General features: G+C 34.4%; 2 protein-coding genes across 2 annotated transcripts; one reads left to right on the top strand and one right to left on the bottom strand.

Annotated features, from left to right (window-relative positions):
- Positions 1-518: 518 nt before the first annotated feature.
- Positions 519-1,249, bottom strand: LOC120180624 (uncharacterized protein At1g76070-like). The gene has a single exon (XM_039185923.1). It carries the CDS (start codon positions 1,158-1,160, stop codon positions 519-521), a length of 642 nt encoding a protein of 213 aa, XP_039041854.1. The 5' UTR covers positions 1,161-1,249.
- Positions 1,250-3,767: 2,518 nt separating this feature from the next.
- On the top strand, positions 3,768-6,504 carry LOC120180474 (probable prolyl 4-hydroxylase 3). Its single transcript, XM_039185790.1, has 7 exons — positions 3,768-4,101; positions 4,220-4,304; positions 4,796-4,893; positions 5,098-5,195; positions 5,548-5,677; positions 5,813-6,000; positions 6,231-6,504. The coding sequence occupies exons 1-7, from the start codon at positions 3,911-3,913 to the stop codon at positions 6,302-6,304; spliced, it is 864 nt and encodes a 287-aa protein (XP_039041721.1). The 5' UTR covers positions 3,768-3,910; the 3' UTR covers positions 6,305-6,504.
- The last annotated feature ends 6,720 nt before the right edge of the window (positions 6,505-13,224 follow it).

Genomic DNA, 13,224 nt, shown 5'->3' with positions numbered 1-13,224 from the left:
CGTTTCGTCTTGCATTTATCACAACATACCTCATGACAAAGAAATGTCAATGATCTTGTATAGTTAGATCCTTTTTATGGTAGTTTTTTACGATGTAATTTGTTAGATTAGTTGTCTTAATCTCCACATATACACGATGTTGCATTTAAGTTCGAATAGTATAGATTAATAATAGTTGCTAGTTTTTTTTAAAGACGATACATGTATTCAAGGGAAAATTTTAATTTTGATTTTCTTCCTGTCATTTGAGTTTTCATGTTAAATTTTATTGTCTTTGTTGTACTTTGACCTTTTTTTTTTGTTTAAAAAAATATTTTAAAAAATGAAAAAAATAAATTCTTAAAATAAAAATAAAATAATTAAGTTTTAACTGGAGAGAAAATAATAAGTTAAAATATATTTGAATTAAAAAATATTTTTTTTAATTGTTTTTCATATTTTTACCAAATATACCGTTATCAAAGGAAATGAATCAGTAAAATCAATTAGCGCATTAGGATGTAAAATCAATTAGCGCATTAGGATTTCAACTGAAGAGGCGTTGGTGGATTCGTGGCTCTTCTTTTCCATATGTTAATTTCTTTCCTTGGCTGCAAAGCCAACCCTGTGAAAGGAACCATCACTTCTTCTTCAAGGTCACTATGCTCTCTTTCCTCTTCATAAGAGTAAAAATCTCTGTGCTGATCTGCTTCCACGTGTTCTGCAATATTAGCCGTCCAATCAAAACTAGCAAGACCATCACTTCCACTCGCAAACCGCTTCACTTGACCCAAAGATGGCGCACTATCGTCATCACCCAACTCTTTCTCTTGCTTCTTTATTTCTCTAGGAGAAGAATATTTATGCGTCGACTCAGATACGGCCTTCAAATAACGCTTAGCTTTTCTGATGTTTTTCTTGTGCTTTATCTGTCCTATGCATGACACCTTGGGTGAAGTTGGTTCTTGAGTTTCCATGGTTCCAGCCTCTGCTTTTCTTCGAGCTTCGTCGGGGATTATCGAAACGATCGGACAATGCAGCAACCCTTTGCCTGCACTAATTGCTCGCTTGTCTCTGCTTGGGCTGAACGGAGGGTTCTGAAAGCCCACACTGACAACAGCCGAAACTGCTTTTGGCAGAAATTTCAAGATCATGTTTCTGGGTTTGCCCTCTTTCTTCATTCTGTCAAAATACTTGCACACTTCGATGGATTTGGGCAACTCCTTTATATGTAACGAAGAAGATAAATGTGGGAACTTGGAAGGATTGATCTTTGAGGATTTAGGTATGACCAAATCATACAAGAAACAGCTTATTTGGGAATATGTCCTCTTAATCACACAAAAGGCATAGATATATATTAATAACTCTCCATAATCCTTTTTATAATACTAAAGTGCGTATTATGTTTAGGGCTATAAGCTAAGTTAATCATGATTGCTATGGAATTAGTCGTAATTAATCAAGTTTTTTTTGTTTCAATGTATCAAGTTTTTGGATTTTATATATGTTTGAAATTCTCCACATTGAAAATTTCCAGTCTTTCAAGATTTGTTTGTTTATTTATTTATAGTCAGAATTCCAGGATTAGTTCAAAACCTAATATGCTAATAATGAAATGGAGGTCAAACATGAACTTTGTCAAACAACATACCCTGTCTTTTGCTGATAGAATTTGTTTATGAAAACAACAACTATCTTTACCTGAGAATACCATGAAAGAAGATTATTGATGAAGTCCTTTTTTAAAGTATGAGAGTACATTCACCATTGAGTTAGCTTACTCCAACTTGGATTTTCCCAAGCATGTGCTCCACCCAAATTTTAGAGTGGGGTTGTATGAAGGATTTTGTGCAGATATTTTATTTTTCATTTTTTAAAATTGAAAAAATTATTTTTTTAGGAGAAAATAATAATTAAAATTTTCAATTTTAAAAGAAATTTTATAGCTTTAATCTCTTATTCAAATTAAGTTTTTTTTAATTCCTCTTTTTCTGATGCATTTAGTCCTAATGTAAAATAAAAATAAATAAACTTCAAAAACACTATTTTTAATTAATTCTATAAATATCTGTATATATATATATATATATATTGTATTTTTTATACTATTTATTATTAATATAATTATTTCTATAATTATTTTCAACAAAATTCGAATATTTTAAAAACTTCAAAATTTTAAAAAAATAAAGACTTTATTATAAAATAAATATCAAAAGTATACTATTTATATTTTATTATTTAAAAATAAAAAATTTATATTATATGAAATTGTACATTTAGTTTATATTTTTAAATTTAATCATTTTAAGTTATTATACTTTAATCATATTATTTATGTATTATTTAAGTACAGAATAAGTTTAAAATTTTAAAAAAATTAATAATAAAATTGATACTGTTATGATATATATATATATATATATATATATATATTAAATCTATATTTAGGTATAATTTTAAGATTAATAAAAAACTGTTAAAAATTATTTTATAAAAATAAATCAGGTCGGCTATTTTGGGCCTAAAGAAAATTTTGAGCAGCCCTTTTGGGCCTGAAATGCGAAAACCGACCCGATTTTCAACCCTTTGCTTCTCGTATTGAGCTTCGCTGCGGTTGTTTCAACTTTCAAGCAGCCTGGATAATGAGGTTTGAGGCTGATACAGAAATTCAATAATGACTGCTTACATGCGAAAATGTCAATATTTTACGACTCGTTTAAAGCTCGTCTCGGGGAACGGTTTCGTCTCCAGCCAACGTTTATTGCACAATGGTCCGGAAACTGTGGAGGAGCTTCTCGATGACCCGTGGTGAAGAAGGATAAATTCGTTAACGACGAGAAAGAAGAGCTGTTGACTCGGCAGCGACTCACAAGAGCGTTGGGTCTCTACCAAGACATCCTCCGTGCTACCCAGCTCTTCAAATGACCCGATTCACGTGGCGTTCTATGGAGGGAGATATTGCGAGAGAACGCGAGGAGTGAGTTTAACCCTTTAAGGAAGCTTGTTTCAAGAAGGATCCGGAAATGGTGACTCGGTTGCTTATCGGCGAGCGTGATGCAGTGCAATCTGTCTTAGAGAAGCAGAGGCCGCCGAATGAGAAAGATCGACGCGGCGGATATAGAGGGTGAATCTGATTCATTTCTTTACTTTGCCGGATTATCTTTTAAAATTGTTTTACTAATGAAACAATAGAAGCGTTTTCTCCTGTTCAACTGTAATTTGTGCATACGAATTTGGGAATCCAACAGTTCACTTTTTTTTTCGTCTTAATAAAAGTTTTGGTTGTTGAGAAAATGGAAAGAAAATAAGAGAAACGAAACATTGATTTGATATTCAGGCATAAAGTACGGGAAGAGACCTAAGGACAAGACAGATTACCAGCCGGCACGACAATGATTTGTATTTGATTCAGTTTACATTTGGATGTACGAAAACTGGGGTTTTGAGTGATCCGATTTGTTTCATCTGAAGCTGCTTCCATGGCTATTGAACAGACACAGTAAAAGTCAAAAGGAAAGATTTGGCATTTCAAAGTTCAAACACCTAGTCAAACCAGGTGCCGCTCAGAACCCATCAAACCCGCCGACAAGTAAAACCACGAGCAAAATTTTAATGACAACTATACCCACTCTCAACAATTCTCTAAGCAATATCATTGGCTAATAGTTCCCATAACAAGGACAATTTTGTCATTTCGGTCAAACCTTTACAATAACTCAACCTCTACTTTAAATGTTATATTTTATAGTCGCGCCCTTCAATGGTCCTAGTTTTGTCCTTTGGTTGGTTTTCCATTTTTCCCGTAGGAAATTTGTTTGTCAACGTTTCTGAATCTGAGTTCTAGCCAAATTGGGATTTGGTGGTTTGGTTTTATTGGGTCGATCTCTAGGGTTTTGAGCCGAATGCTTTTTGTTTTGATTCAATAATGGCGAAAGTGAGACATTCTCGATTACAAGCAAAGAAATGGTCCACAGTAACGCTTGTGTTGTCGATGTTGTTTATGTTAACGGTCGTTTTATTGATGCTTTTGGGACTAGGGATCTTCTCTCTTCCGATAAGCAACGACGATTCCTCGCCCAATGATCTCAATTCTTATAGACGCATGGCTTCTGAAAGGTTTGACATATTCGCGGTGGTTTGATTTCTCACGCATTGATCTCTTTTGATTAATAGCCATGTTTTGATTAGTGTTTTCGGTGATTTGACTCAATATTTGAGCTGGATTTTGATGCAGGGGGAAAGGCTTGGGGAAAAGAGGGGAGCAGTGGACTGAAGTCCTTTCTTGGGAGCCTAGAGCTTTCATTTACCATAATTTATTGGTTATTTTTCTTCATATTCTTTTCCCTTTTTTAAATAATTGTTTATAACCTTAAAAAACGATTTGTTTATAAATTAGTTTTACATAAATTTATCGAGATTTCATGTGACCTTGATTTGGTATAAACAATTTGAATTTGCCAATTTCACCTTTCTGATTGTTTATGCTTGTAGTAGGTGCTTTCGTAATTAATGGGAATTAGTGGGAGTAACAGCTCATATTTAGAAATGCAATGCTGTTGGATTTGATGACTTGAATAATTTATGAAGGAAACCTTGTAAAACCCTTTTCTCGTTACTGAATCGGTATAATTCTGGGCATGAGCACGTTTTTTTCATAATCTTCTAGTGTGTATTGAGTTTGGGGTCTTGCTCTTCGTCTTTGTTTATAATAACAGAAGTAGTACTGATGATGATGATAATAAATTATATACCCATTGTTTTTCCTGGTATTTTGTCTTGATTGTGACCCCTTTTTTTGTCATTTCGACAGTCCAAGGAAGAATGTGAGTACCTAATAAAGCTTGCTAAACCTCACATGGCAAAATCCACTGTTGTTGATAGAAAAACAGGGAAAAGTAAAGATAGCAGGTTTGGATTTCCTATCCTCCCACCTATTCTTTTATTGTGATATGCAAATGGTAGGATATGATGTTGAGATGTTAAACATCGATTCTCTACTTTATGCTTCTCTTCAAAGTTATTTGAGAAACCCTTGCCATCTGAGGACCCGTTATGTGAGCAACTTCGAACCTAGTGTTGCATCTTATGACATTTAGCATGTATTTTTCGCAGGGTGAGAACAAGTTCTGGTATGTTTCTAAGAAGAGGGCAAGATAAAATCATTAGGGACATAGAAAAAAGGATAGCGGACTACACTTTCATTCCTGCAGGTTCGATATTTTAATCCTGAGCAAAACTATGTAAATATGTTTTACTCTAGTACCAATAATTTGTTATTTAGTGCAAAAATCTGCTGAGATGTCTTTCTTTTCTTGAGGCTTCTGGTTATGAGTTTCAATTTAACCTCACTAGTAGGCATGTGCAAAACTGATATTATTGCACCTGTTTCTGCGGTAGCAATTATTATTTACAGATAATGGTGTCTAAACTCTAAATTATATATTTCCTAGTTTTGTTATGTCCCTTTAATTCGTTTTGCAGTTAATTTTTTTTTCTAAATATGGTATATTCTTTTAGGGTTTTTCTTCTTTTATGACTTAAGGTTAACATTATAATTTACAGAGCATGGGGAAGGTCTTCAAGTTCTCCACTATGAAGTTGGACAGAAATATGATGCACACTTCGATTACTTCCTTGATGAGTTCAACACTAAAAATGGAGGCCAGAGGATGGCTACTATGCTTATGTATTTGTATGTTCGCAGGCTCTCTTCATGTGTATGATGCATTCCACATCTAATCAAGTGTTGCATAGACTTCTTGCTATATTAAAAAAAAGAGAGAAGGATTTGTTACCTCTTACCAAAATTTATGCTACTGATGTACAGGTCGGATGTTGAAGAAGGGGGTGAGACAATATTTCCTGCAGCCAAGGGAAATATTAGTGCTGTGCCATGGTGGAATGAATTGTCCGAATGTGCTAAACAGGGTCTTGCAGTGAAGCCTAAGATGGGTGATGCATTGCTGTTCTGGAGCATGAGACCTGATGCCACACTAGATCCCTCAAGCTTGCACGGTTTGCAGCCGATCCCCCTTTCCCACCTTTTTTTTCACGTTATGTCATTAGTTGTGGTTCAAGAATGATTAAGAGGGACTGCATTTCCATATGAAAAAAAAGATTTGAACTCTTATCCATAGTCATGCCATTCATTTTCGACACTTATGTGCAGAACTTGTTTCTCATTTTATCAAAGCAACTTTTAGATGTATTGCTAATTTAACAGTGTGTGATATGGGTGATTGTAGGTGGATGCCCTGTAATTACGGGGAACAAATGGTCGTCTACAAAGTGGATACATGTTGAAGAATACAAGGGTTAAGTTTTCTGTACAAAAGGTACTTGTAATGAGTCTCTTGCTGGGAAAGTGTACCCTTTAGACTCAGGTGTCGGATCAATATTCTTTCATTTGATGGGTGTTTGTATCTTTTGACATACCTGGTTTAGAAGTACTGTATTTTCCTATGGTTTAGCTTGGAAATACTTGAACTAGTGAGAAAGATATGATGCCTTATTTTGATAGATTTATGAGGATGTAGGTAATGGATCGCTGCATTACCTGCCAGCTAGACTGTAAAGTTGCAAAATAATCATGAATACAAATCATATTTACTCCAGCTCGTTGCCTGCCGAGTGTTTTGCTTTTTTTAAATTAAATATATAAATATCTTTGTTAAAAGATATTTGGTCCCTCGAGTCTAATTTTTTTTCTTTCAAAATTTATAAAAAGAACATTAGAACCTAAATATAAAATAGGAGGGTGATCAAAACAAGAACGCAATCATAGGCGTGTGTAATTAAATAGGTAGTTTACTTTATATATATTCTTCTTTTCATACTTTCTCATCATCTTTAAATAGAATATTTAAAAGTAATTGCTTGAGAATTTAAAATCATGTTTGATACAACTTAAATATAAAACAGGAGGGTGACTAAAAATTACCCGAGTCTAGTCCTTTTTGCGTACGAATAGTTTTGACATACTGTGTTGTACGGAAATTTCGTAATATATAAGGTTTCCTTTCGAGCTAGAATTTGAAAATACTTTTAAGGTTGTAACAAATGTTTTTTGTGTGTGGATAATCCATAAATTTATTACCTAAAATAGTAATGTTTTGCTACAACCAATTAACAAAAGAACAATCAGCCTAATTACAAAAGAACAAAAGATTGATTAGACTATATCACATGCATTACAAAGGTAAAAATTAGTACTATCAAATCTATTTATAGATTTACCCCTAAGTCTAATACTAACAACTTCAATGATATCTTTAATCTAAATATCGATCGATCTATATCGACCCTGGAACATTCTTTGATTTCTTTCCTACCAAATGGAGTAAATAAATGCGTTCCAAGAAATCTTCAAGATGGAGGTGATTAGAGACTTCCCTTTCCAAGTTGTGCTTGCCCGAGAGACCATTTTTTCCCAAGTGAGAGAAGTAAAAATCATTCCATTTAGATTTAAGACAGATTTCCAAAGACCAACAACCAAGGAACATTAAGCAAAAGATGATCTCGTGTTTCTTGGTACAGATAGCAGTTAACACATATAGTTTCAGAGCATAATCCCATTCTCTGTAATCGGTCTCTAGTAGGTAACCTGTCCAGAATGGCCATTCAAGAAATTAAGCTATGCTTTGGAATATGCATTGGATACCAAATAAGTCAATGCTAGCAAACTTTCTGCCCCTGTATTCGAATCTTATCCCAGACTTCCCTAATCAGCTAGGGTCCAGTTGAAATAATAGGATAAGCAGTTGATCTCATTTTGAGTATTCTTTTGAAGCTCCAGTTAACATTGGATCATGCTTCAAAGTTCCAGAAATCGTGCTCCTTAAGGACATAGGATTTAAGCCATGCAACCCATAGCGATCCATCACCGACAATAATCTTCCTAATGATGCTTATGATACAAGCTCTGTTCCAGGTGGGAGTATTTTTCAGTCCCAAACCTCCTTTAGACTTCAATAGACAAATGTTATCCCAACTGACTCTAGCTCTGGCTGTTGATTTATCAGCTCTTTTCCAGAAGAACCTGGAACAAAGTTGATCCACTGTTTTTAGTATCGAAGCTGGAAGGATGAGTTGCTTGCACCAAAAGTTACAGACACTAAACATAACAGAGCGAATTGGCTCGAGCCTGCCAGCGTAACTAAGGTTTCTGCCAGACCAGTACTGTAATCTTTGCTTGATTTTATCAAATAATGGTTCACAATCTTTCACAGTAAGCTTTCGTGAAACAAAAGGAATGCCAAAGTATATAACAGGCAAGATCCCAATCTTAAAACCAAAAATAAGTTTAATTTCCTCTAAATTCCTTGAGGATATACCTGCAGCAAAGAGCTCACTTTTGGAAGAGTTAAGTTTGAGACCTGAAACTTGGTAGAAATGGTCAAGTACACTAAGGATACCAACCATAGAATCGACATTGCTTTTATAGAAAATCAAGAGATCATCTGCAAAAGAAAGATGAGTAAGCCTTATCTTCTTGCATTTTGGGTGGTAAGCAAAGAGTTCTTTAGTAGCAGCCAGATTGAGCAAATTAGAAAGAACGTTCATAGCTAGAACAAACAAATAAGGGGGAATAGGGTCCCCCTGTCTCAGCCTTCCAGCTCATTTGAAATAACCAGTTAATGTTCCATTGAAGCATATATAATATCTGGCTTGAGAGAAACAAACTTCAATCCAATCAATAAATCTTTGAGAAAATTGAAGAGCTTGAAGGATTGATAAGATGAAACCCCAATGCAATGAATCAAAAACCTTATGTAAATCATTTTTCATAGAGCATCTTGGAGAAATGGCTTTCCTGCCATAACATTTAACCATTTCTTGAGCAAGAAGTGAATTATCAATAATGTTTCTTCCTCTGATAAAACCAGTCAGGTTCAAGGAAATAATTTGAGGAAGGTAAACATCCATTCTATTAACAAGGATTTTAGAGATAGTCTTACAGATAACTAAGCAGCAAGAGATTGGCCGAAAGTCCTTGACAACACTTGGATTTGGAATTTTGGGAATAAGAGCAATAATGGTTGAATTAAAAGCCGGATGAATATAAGCATTGCTAAAGAAATATTTGACAGCTTCAATAACATCTTCACCCACGATAGACCATGATTTCTTGAAGAAATAGGGAGTGAATTCATCCTGTCCTGGGGCTTTATCATTGCCTTGGCAGAAGATTGCGTTATTAATTTCAACAACAGTAACTTCCTTAACAAGATTAGAAAGAGCTTCAATAGAGAAAAAATATTAAGGAGATCTTTGAGGAGAGCATGATCAATTTCCTTAACCATATGGTCAGAAGTACCAAGAAGCTTTGAGAAGAACGAAATCACTTCATTAGACATGGCTTCAAAAGATTCAAGCCTATTCCATTTATCATCAACAAGTACTCTTATAGTGTCCCTCTTATTTTTAAAGGCCACAATCGAATGAAAAAATTTGGTGTTTTTGTCACCATCTCTTATCCAATGAACTTTAGCCTTTTGCTTAAGAATATTAGATTCAATATCTTCAAGATTCTTCAACTCTTCTTGAATTCCAAGCTCCTTCTCGATGGCTTTCTCACCTTTAAGAGTTAGAAGTTGCTGATTTTTCAGTTTTATTCTCTTTAATTTAACACGGTCCGAAAGATTGCTATAATTGTCTTTGTTAAATCCCTTGAGGCAAATTTTGAGTCTTTTCAACTTTGAAAACAAGACTGTCATAGGATTGCCTTGGACATTATGGAACCAAGACTGTCTAATAACACTCAAGAAATTAGGGTGGGCAATCCAGAAATTAAAAAACTTGAAAGGCTTTAGCCTAGAGGCATGAGGCTCTTTAGAAAGCCATAAAACAACCATGCTATGATCAGAGATACCAGGAGTAAGGAACTCAACAAAGGAATGTTGAAAAACTGGAGCTCAACTAGGATTAATCATGACCCTGTCAAGTTTCCTTGCAAGAAAAATTCTTGTTGTTTATTTCTCTAAGTGAACTTGGGACCAAAGAAAGGATGGTCGAGCAGTGCTAGCTCTTGTGTGAATTCTTAAAAATCTTTCATATATGGAGTAATATAATGGCCTAAAAGATCATGGTCAGAACTTTCTTGAGAATGCAAAAAAATATTAAAATCTCCTCCTAATACCCAAGGAGAATGATCAACGGTAGAATCAACTTCATTTATCTTGTGCCAAAGCTGCCTACGACGGGTTCCATCATTACTTCCATAAATGGCCGAAATGAACACCGGGCCATGAAACTTCCCTTTAGCAAAAATACATTGATCAGCTACTTGAATTATAGTCAAATCCATTCCCTTCCTCAAAAGCATCCAAATTTTGCCATTAATGGCATGATCATAATTAGAGAAAATATTCCAATTTGAAAATTTAGATCTACTTATAGCCTCTGATTTATCCACTTTGACTCTGGTCTCTAAAAGACAGAGGTCATCCACCTTATTTTGCATGGCTCTAAGGGCCACTTTATTCTGTTTTAGAGGACTAACATTCCAAAAACTAATTATCATAGAGTTGGTGATCCCATGGATCCCCCTTGACTTTCAACTGAAATATTTTTTACTTTGTCAAGTTGTTCTTTCTTTTTTGATTTAAGCTCTTTAACCAAACCAGCAACTCGTAATGATGCAACTCTAGGCTTCCTTGCTTGGTTTTCTAAATTAGGTATTTCTTCAACAGAATTGAGCACTTCAAATCTGTTTTGGATCCTGACAGAGAGCCCTTTGCATTTTCCTTACTAGGTCTACCTCTACACCTTTTAGAAGTTGATGGCTGGGAAGTTTTATTGGTAACAGGGGCTTTAACAGACTGGAATTTATTTGATCATTAGCAGCAACTTCATTTTCAACCTGTTGTTGCATGGACTCAGTAATTTCAAAAGAAACATTGTGCTCAAGGTTGTCTGTAACAATAACTACTGACTCCTCCTGTAGAATTATGGCTTTAGCTTCCTTAGAGTCTTTACTAGATGGATCCTGAAAAGTTTCATCTCCTCCAACAAGAATGTCAGTTGAATTTGAGATAATTCCTTCAGACTCCTCCTACAGTTTTAAGACCTCAACTTCCTTAGAGTCTTTAATTGTTGGTTCCTGTAAAACTTCAACTCCTCCAATAGGAATGATAGCTGAATTAGGAATAATTTCTCCTTTCTTTTTCAAGACTTGAGAAGCAACATAATTGACATTGGAGTTGGTTCCTAGTTGGCAGCCTTTATCATTGTGTCCAAATACTTTGCATTTCTTACAATAAGGTGGGAACCAAGGAACCTCAACATAGATTGTAGTTTTCTGACCATCTTTGTGAGCAACTTATATGTATTTGGGAATGACATCATTTACACCTATTTCAACACATACCTTTGAGAACTCAAGCCTAGTTTTAGTAGTAGTAATTGTGTCCATCGAGAGACGGGCACTAGAGATGTAACTAAGACCTACTCGGGAGAAGAGCTCTAAGGGTACATTGTATAGATGAACCCAGACAGGAATCTTAGTTAAATCAAAACAAAGGCTTTTCAGATTTGGTTTCTATTTCTTAAGAATTAGGGTTTTGTTTTGTACATGCCATAGACCATTATCAACAACCCAATCTCTGGCAGATTTATTATTAAATGAGAAGATAAATAAATTGTTGCCAGCATAACTAACCTAGACACGCGAACCCAGCAAAGCTTTACTCCATAGGTTGTCGACGATTCTTTGCAATGAGGCAAAGCTCGGTGTAACTCCAAGGAACTGACCCACAAGTGATAAATTCCATTCGGAAATTCCTGCATCGAGAATCTCTGGAGGGGGAAGCACAAACGGAGTTCCATCGTGAACTTTTGGGGGAAAATATTCAAGGTCTTGAGATTCAGAGCACTTGAATAACTTTCTCCAATCCATCAAGAATGCAGTACAACCGAGAGAGAAAAACGAGAGCTTCGAGGAAAAGGGAAGGCAATCGGAACACGATCAACGACGAATCAGCAGAAAACTCGGGAGCCATTAGTCCTGCTAATTTCCACCCAGAGGAATCCTTTAACGTGCGCCATTGCTCTTTCAGAACCTTTGAGAAAAACAATATATATGGCTACTTGTAACACATGTTTATACGAGATGGATAAAAGTAAAATTTGAAGGCCAACACATTAATTAATTAATTGAATAAAATTTAAATTTTAGAGAGGATGTGTACTTACTCTAAACTTATTATAGATCCGGCAGCTAGAAAAGCCTAGAACCCAAGAACTGCTGCCTTAGAAAATGAGATCAGACGTGGACGTGGAACGACAATAATTGAATTATCAATCAATTCAAGATATAAACCGATATATATCATGATAATGATCTAACTTTTGATCTTTAATAATATAGTCTGTAAAAATAGTATCACCTCAATTGTAAAACCATATATCCAAATATTTTCAAACTTAATTTTAAAGTTTAATCCCTACTAGGATTATGTTTGGACAAATAATCATAAATGTAGAGTATTACACTCATTTTGTTCGCTAGAAAATGGAATCATGTTTTGACAATTTTTTAAAAATTATACTTTTATGCGTTAACTTTTAAAGTTTTGCAAAGAAGTCTTTATCTGAAAAACATGCGATTTGAATTTTGATTTGGCTTAACTACCTGGCGTTGACCGCGATGTACTTTTATGCGTCGGCTTTTAATGGTCGGGACAACAATGCAGTTCTTGCTGCTGTGGCTCATGGACAGTGGCAGCAGTTGACAAGTCATAGAGGGAGTTAACGTACAAATGCAAGTCGTAATATTAATAATGTTACTTCCACAGAGATATATATATATATATATAGATTCTTTATTTTTTAAAGAAAAAAATATGTCACATTATCACTTATAAATCTATCATATATAATATTGTTACATGTTTAACTTGACGAGATGTCACATTATCACTTATAAATCTATCATATATGTCATAGTACCACTTTCAATATATCATTTAATATATATAATTTTTCATATCATCACTTACGTACATATGATATTGTTATGTCAATACTAAACATAGAATTTGTTACGGTAATAATAAATTTTTACCGTTAATCGAGTAACAATTTTCATAAAAAATATCATTTTTACATAAAAGAAAACATTGAGAATTAAAGTATTTTAAAAATAAAAATTAAAAATGACTCTTCAATCAAACATTTAGAGTAAATTTTAATATTATATCTTTATATCCCTAAAAACATAATTACCTAAATACACATTTT

This window comes from Hibiscus syriacus, unplaced genomic scaffold (assembly GCF_006381635.1).
Source record: "Hibiscus syriacus cultivar Baekdansim isolate YM2019G1 unplaced genomic scaffold, ASM638163v2 tig00112498_pilon, whole genome shotgun sequence".
In the NCBI taxonomy this organism is placed as follows: Eukaryota; Viridiplantae; Streptophyta; class Magnoliopsida; order Malvales; family Malvaceae; genus Hibiscus; species Hibiscus syriacus.
This window is presented reverse-complemented; position numbering and strand designations above follow the sequence as displayed.